Source organism: Nicotiana tabacum, chromosome 13 (genome assembly GCF_000715075.1).
Source record: "Nicotiana tabacum cultivar K326 chromosome 13, ASM71507v2, whole genome shotgun sequence".
NCBI classification, from domain to species: domain Eukaryota; kingdom Viridiplantae; phylum Streptophyta; class Magnoliopsida; order Solanales; family Solanaceae; genus Nicotiana; species Nicotiana tabacum.
In genome coordinates, this window is record NC_134092.1 from 38,493,738 (window position 1) to 38,501,772 (window position 8,035).

The 8,035-nt window shown below is 33.6% G+C and overlaps 1 protein-coding gene across 1 annotated transcript; it reads right to left on the minus strand.

The window, feature by feature from the left end:
- Positions 1-3,598: 3,598 nt before the first annotated feature.
- Positions 3,599-5,671, minus strand: LOC107768011 (glucan endo-1,3-beta-glucosidase 8-like). Its single transcript, XM_016587109.2, has 3 exons — positions 5,233-5,671; positions 4,238-4,974; positions 3,599-3,996 (listed from the first exon to the last, which is right to left on the minus strand). Exons 1-3 carry the CDS (start codon positions 5,577-5,579, stop codon positions 3,662-3,664), a joined length of 1,419 nt encoding a protein of 472 aa, XP_016442595.2. The 5' UTR covers positions 5,580-5,671; the 3' UTR covers positions 3,599-3,661.
- Between the last annotated feature and the right edge of the window lie 2,364 nt (positions 5,672-8,035).

Here is an 8,035-nt window from a genome sequence, read left to right on the forward strand (position 1 = left end):
ATATTATTCCGCACTCATTATATTTCACCATAGCTAATTTGCTGTTATTTACTGAATGGGATAAGAATTAGTTTAATGATTCTCTAATGTTGGCTTGCCTAGCAAGTAAAGTATTAGGCCCCATCACGCTCCCGACGGTGAAAATTTTGGGTCGTGACAATAGATGTTGTACAAGTAGTTCTTTTCCAATCGAAAATTCCTATTCAAGGTGCATGAATATATGTGTGTAGGACGTTTGAAATTTTTATATTAAATTATATACAACTGACTGAAAATAACAGTTTACTCTCCATCTGAGTTAGTTCTGTTTCCTTTTGGATTGTATATTTCTTGCATTATATAATATACTTTGCTTGAATGACTCTTTTTCCATAGAAATTTGCTATTCGAGATGCATGTATGTGTATATATTAAATGCAGACTTAATTTTATTATTCAGTGTTTTGACTTATTATGATCTTTTTAATGTTTTATAGCTCAACTCAATAATAAATTCATGCAATTTGCCGTATTATTTGTTAAAATTTCCTTTGATAGCGATTAGACATTAATTTAAAGGATGTAAAATATGTACCTTTTGCTAGAAAGAATTTAATTCCGGTTTGTAGGCAAAATAAGAGATGGATATTTGGTTTATTTTCGAATAAATCTTGTATTGTTGAGCTTGGTAAATATTTTATCTCTTGTGGTACATGGATGCATGACCTTGTTATTGTTAATTAATATCTCTCCTGAACAGAATAATATTAGTCTACCTCATAAGAGAAAATGTTCTTCAAAATTGAGTAAAACTTATTTGTGCACTTTTGTCTAAGTCATATTAATCTGGATAGGATTTCAAGTTGGTCAAGGATGAACCAAAGGATCATTGAAAGTAGAGGCACTACCAACTTGTGGATCCTATTTAGAAGGAAATATGACTAAGAGACATCTCTCCTCCAAAGGAAAGAAAGCCAGTGATAAGTTAGAACTAATCCATTTTGATTATGTTGTCTAATGAACAAATAGGCAAGAGGTGATTTTGAGTAATTTTATGACGTTCATAAATGATTACTCAAAATACGAAAATATATTTGACGCACAGTAAGTCTGAATGCTTTGAATAATTTCAAGATTTTAAGGCTTGATACGGAGAAGCACCATGAAAATATATTAAATTACTACGATCTGATCGTAGGTGGCTAGCACTTCTCTACAAAGTTCATTAGTTACTCATCAAAATAGAAGAATATATCTCAATTGTCTACATCGGATACTCCATAATATAGTGGTGTAGTAGAGAGAAGAAATATGACTCTTATGGAGATGTTTAGATTAATGGCGAGTTATTCTGATTTATTTCTTTTTTCGTTATGGATATGCCTTAGAAACTGCAATTACATTCTGATTTTAGTTCTTTCTGAGTCAATATCTTGGACCTCATAGAACTGTGGACTTAACGTAAGTCCAGTCTGCGACAAGTTCGGATATAAAATTGTCCAATATATATATATACTGAAAGGGAAAATGGATAAGATTAAATCAAGGATGAATGTTTGCGCGTTTATTGGATATCCAAGGGAACGAAAGGAGATTTATTTTATTTTTCGAAGAAAAGAAGGTAATTTTTAGCACAAATACCAGTTCTCTATAATAGAATTATTCAATAAACTATGTTCCTAGAAGTAAACTAGTTTTATAAGAACTAAGCAAAGAAATAACAAATGAATCATTTGAAAATTCAAACGCTCAATAACATACAACTCTATATGTCGGAATTGACGTTCTATTTCATTTAAGTAGTGGGAGAAACGTTAATAGACAAAAAAAAATTTACTACCTCCAAGTTGTGGGAGTGATGTTGAGCAGAGAACACTACAGGAAGAAGTCATTAATATTTCAATACCGTAAGGTAATGAAGATAAGATTATTAGTATTTCGTCGTAGTGGGAGAATAGTAAGGAAAATCATAGTTTGGTATATACTCTTGGGAGAGTTTCTTAACAAGACCCCTGAAGAGTTTAATACCAAACTAGTTAGTTACGACAAAGCACTACTTGGCTAGTTCCTTTTAGCAAAAGCTTATTGGCAGAGGCTTTTAATAGTCGTGCAAAAGGATAGCTGTGAACAGTGGCGAAGACACATTATTATAAGGGTGGTCAATTGACCACCCTTCATCAAAAAATTACACTGTGTATATAGGTAAAATATTACGTTTTAGAGGTATTTAACATATATTGAACACCCTTCGTCAAAATTATTTTTTTACTTCTTTCAAATTTGAACACCCTTGGAAAAATTTCTAGCTTCGCCACTTGCTATGAAAGTTATAGATGCATGGTTATGAGTCTAAGAGAGAGATTGTTCGGGCATATACTATTAACCATGCATTTAGATATAGTATATTCTAATAATTCTCATGGTTAAAAGTCTAAGTGAGAGATTGTTGGGATATATACTATTAACCATGGATTTTGGTTTGGATATAGTATTTATTATGGAACAATTGCTTATTCAATTTTAATAAAATTTCAAGTAGATCATATATTCGTTTGTGTCCTTTACTTATATAGTAGATTATTTAGTGTATAGAGTTTAGCTTATACACGGAAGATTAAATCATCGGTTCTTATAAGTATAAAGATCTTGTTCACAATCTAATGATGAAATTGGATAAACCATCAGGAATGATTGTAGCACAAGATTAAATATAATTTATCTTAATTATGGGAATGGTTTAATTCTAACTTCTTGAGCTAGTACATTTTGTATGTATTGAACGGACCAAGTAGAGATAAGTATTTTATACTCACTTAATTAAATAAATTCTCTAGCCATTAAATGTACTTATACTCTTAATCTTGATATAATTATTATTAGCTATGTATATTATTATTGTTTTGATTTATTAAAAGGCGAGATCCTTTCGTGGATCAATATGCCTGGTACATTGGACAATAATGATATACATTGGCAAAGTAATAGTTAGTTGATGGAATCCATGTCTCGGTCTAGAGATTGATGATACACCTTTATGAAAGCTTATAAGTTTTCATGTGTAAACCCTACAGATGGATTTTGTATTCGTCACATAAAATAAGTTAAGCGAAAGTCTAAAGGAAATAATCAATGAATTAAATTATCAGTAATTTAATTTATTTGATTAGTATCTAGATCTTAACATGGGGAGTTAAATAAGGTTTAATGGAAGAATTTCGAAATTGAATCTTAACATGGTAAAAAGGTTTTAAACCCTAAAACATGTGTCTATATAAAGGGGTCTTATTCCATAAGGAGTCAATGGTTTTTACCACACGGTTTTCCTAGGAGAAACTCGCCCACACGAGTTTCGCTATTTTCGGGCATTATTCTGGTCACACAACAGTAGACTGTGGAACTGGGAATGATCTCGTGGAGGGCTTTGCTCTTTCCCTGAGATTCTTTTCGCGATCGTAGTCACGCTTTAAGAGATAAGTATCGATTATATGTTTGATTAAAATATGTGATTATGTGTCGTTTATATTACATGCAAGTGATCCTGGCTATTTGATTCCGATGTTTATACCTGTTTTCCATGTGTGATAGCTAACTAATGTATCAAAGCAAATTAAGAAGGAAATGAACGACAATACACAATTATTATTAAGGTCATACACATACATATAAAAGCGCTCGCTCTGATCTAATATTTCTTGGTTTCTGGGCTGCCACCATCCACAACCTCTGCAGTTAAGATCTCAACGGGGAACTCGCAGTCTGGAGTTGAAGGATTATTTGTGGTGAGCTCGGCGCCTATCAATTCGCAATACTCTTGATCTTGATTGTTCATTTGGTAACGCATATTGTATGCATAAGACACCTTCTCTGCGAAAACGAGGTGATCACAAGTTGCACCAGAGCCAAAGGTGCTGCAGTCAGAATCCATACAGGCAGAGTCAAAATCTTGCATCACCAAGGTCTCGTTGTAGTCGGTTTTACCATCAAACACACACCATCTGTTCGGCATTTTCACCGTACCTGTTGAGACATAAATATGTATATAGCTTATCAAGTTTTTAGATGAGATGATTATATTTTATAAGAACAAAAAAAAAAGTCATGGGTCAAATTTTACCAGACACCCCCCAAAAGGAATTCTTTTACGTGTTTGATTCATAAAAAAGAATCAGAAATCATAAGTCGGGGTCATATTAAATAGTGCTCTGGCTAACAATTAAAACTTTTAAATGAAATAGTCACAATATGTACAATATAATACCTTTGGCGATGGTTGGCTTCGTATTTAGGTCATGCATGGTGAAATCAATTTTATACTTGGGTTCACCATCGAGTTTATATATACCCCAGTGTCGCTGATAATTGCCTATATCTGTATTTACCATATTCTCGTCTGTTAAGGAAAGTAGAAACACATTTATATCCTTGTTTGGGCGTAGTGGAGTTCCTTCCTTCCTACCAAGATATTTAAGAAAGCCACGATGAAATCTTTCTGCATTTTCTTCACTTGCACCCTCATATCCATCTGTAGGCCAACCAATTTGTCCAATAACAATCTCCATATCACCATAACCTGCCTTTGTTAGAGCACAAACAAGTGCATCATAAAGGAAGGTGAACAAATTGTAATAAGTGTTATTCCCATCTACAACTTTGAACTTGGATTTAACATTATCAATGAAAGCAAATTCCACATCAAATCCCAAATTATACACCGTATAGATTGGAAAAATATTGATAACAAAAGGGGCACCCTTTTTGTTAAGGAAATCTAGGAATTCCATCATTTGGCCCTTTATTTCTTCTTGAAAATCACCTTCTGATGGCTTCGTCATATTTATTAAGACGTCGGTGAAAATGGGAGTTGTTACTTTGATATCTTGGAGGTTGTATTTATCAAGGGAATTTCTGGTCAAATTCAGGAAATGAATAATACGGCTAAATGGAGTTTTGGTATATTTTGATTTGGTAAATGGTTCGTTTCCCACGTACACATACCTACAAAAATATTAAATCGTTGCACTCAAATTAATAAGTTATAGATCGAGTAGCAATCCTGAAATGAAATAATAACATTGAAATTTGTGAAAATAATGGAGAGCAGAGTTCAAATGTCAGTAAATAGAGAGAAAAACAAAAAGATAGATTAGCTGGTGAAATTGTCGAAGTGGACGTTACTTGATCCAGACACCACCAGTATTTGAAAACAAAAAATAATAAAAATCTAGAAATGAGTTCATTGCATCACACATGTACCTAAATTTAACTCCTTTGTCAACAAAATGTTTCACACGTTCATGAATCATTCCGTCTATTTCTTTTTGCTCCTTAACGTTTCGTAGATAGTTCTCTTGCAAGGTGATGGTGATACCGATATTGGTGTCGGCAAAAGCATCAAGAACGTTAAGGCTTGGTTGAAAAATTCTCAACTCTGTGATCCCATTTTGTAAGAGTAAATCCACCACCATCGATGGAACAAATCTTTGTTTTGCCATCCTCCCCCAATTTATGCCCACAAACGCGTCTACTTGAATCCCACCCAACGACAAGAACATGAGGGACATGAATAAACTTATCCATAATGAACCTGTGTTTTTGTACATTCTTGTCTAGATTTGGGCAAGGAACTTTTGATAAGATCTGTGGCAATGTATGAGAAATGTTATGGAAAACCTTTATGCAATGTCTCGGCGCCTGTAATGCAGTTCGCCCTTATGGAATGAGATTGAGATATTGGAAAATAGGAGGTTTGGTTTTCCAAATATTTTTGGCATGGGTTTTCATGTTCAACATGCAATGAGCTAGGGATTATTGCATGCCCTTCTAACTGTACTGTGTTGTGTGTATGGGTACGCATGATTATTGGAAAAATATTTAAGAGTGGTTCATTGCATTCTCAAATTACCATCAGAATATTATGAGATGAACATTATTCTATTTCATCGTGTTTGACTAGTAAATAAAGAGGAATTATTCTAATTGCACAATTTCGGAAGATTTCTTTAGTTAATTTGTTTTTTAATTGAAACTTGTAGTTTGAATATAAACAAGAACTTATCCATACTCGTAGAATTTATAAGACGAATGAAGCATGACAATAATTATTTTTTCCATTAAAACATATAGGTCGAAAAAAGAAAAGTATTTTGCACCAGAAAAACTCAATGATGTGATACTGAGCTCTATCTAGGGGTGTCAATGGATATTTAAAAACCGACCAAATTAATCGAACCGTACCGCAACAAACCGATTTTTAGGTTTGTTTTAATAAAACCGTAGGTTCTTATAAATCTACAACCATTCCGATAATTAGAGTAGGTTTTTTATTTTATAAAAATAAACCGAAAAAATACAGAACCATACCGAATAAATTTACATGTGAAAAATATATTATATTATGTTTAAAAATAATAAATGATTAAATATTTTCTTGGGCCTTGAAATTATGAAAATGGTTACAAGCCAATAAATAATTAAAATCAAAATACTAATTTCCAAACATATTATGCTGCTCCTACTGAAACTAGATTACTTTCAACATACTCCGCAGCAAGACACAAAATATTCTAGTGATTATGAGTAGCAAACAATAATGTATTAAATATCTTTTCTTTCTGTGATAACCTGATCGGTCGTTTTGTGTAATTGTGCCCCGTTACCTCTTTTGATACTTCACACATGTGTGTTTATGATTTTGTGACTTACGGGATTAATTAGTTTTGTTCCGGAAATATTTCGAATTCATTTGGACCCTTTGATTCTTGACTTAGAAGCTTAAGTTAGAAATGTTGATCAAACTTTGACTTTTATGAAAACGACCCTAGAACGGTGTTTTGTTGACTCTGATAGTTTTGTATCGTAATTTTGGACTTGGACGTATTCCCGGAATTGAATTTGGAAGTCCGTAGGTTGATTTGTATTGTTTTGTCCAAATTTGACAATTTTAAGATGAAAAGCTTGACCGTAGGTTGACTTTTAGCTATAGGGTTCAGAATTTAATTTTGAGACTTGGAATAGGTCCGTTATACTATTTAGAACATGTGTACAAAATTTGGTATCATTTGGAGTTGAGTTGATAGGATTCGGACGCTTAGTTGCAGTTCTAGTAGTTCTTGAACTTTACTTTGAAATTCATGTGTTTTAGTGTTCAATTCGTAGTTCCAGATGTTATTTTATGTTTTGATCGCGCGAGCGAGTTCGTATGATATTTTTAGTCTTGTGTGGATGTTTAGTTTGGAGTCCCGGGGGCTCGGATGAGTTTCAGACATATTTCAGAATGAATTGAACTGAAAATGGAATTGTTGGTGCTGCTGGTGCTCTGTTATCACAATTGCGAGCACCAGCCTCGCAATTGCAAAGGTGACAGGGGGTCTCTGATGTCGCAATTGCTACTGGCCCCTTCGCAATTGCGAAGTCAGCAGGCTTGAGACATGGGTCGCTTTTGCGAATAATTGTTCGCTTTTGCGAAGAAGTCTAGCTTCGCAATTGCGACAATTGTTGAGGCTGTAAGAGTTCGCAAATGTGATCCTTGGTCCGCCATTGTGAGGGTTCGAAAATGCGAACCTTCTGACGCAAATGCGACATCTGCAACTGGACAAAAGGATTAGGAGTCGGGATGTTTCAACATATTCTCTCATTTTAGAACCCTCTAGTTGGTAGGAGGCGATTTGGAGAGGGAATATTTATCTACAAATATTGAGTAAGCGATTTTCTAATCAATATCCAACTATATTTCATAAATATATCTTAGATTTAACATCAAAATCATGTGAATCAAAGTGAAAATTTGTGAAACTTTGTCAAATTTTTTGAAAAAAAAGAATTTGAGTTTTGAGAGTCGATTTGGACTCGGATTTTTAAACTAATCACATAAATGAACTCGTGGGGTTATGGATAGTCTGAATCTACCCTTGGACCTGGTTTTTGACTGGGCGGGCCCCGGGTTGACATTTGTTGACTTTTTAGGAAAAAGTGTAAGTATCATAGCTTTATCTATTATAATTATTGTTTCTTGCATTGTTTGATGATATTAAGTCAATTTTGGTTAGATTTGAGCCTT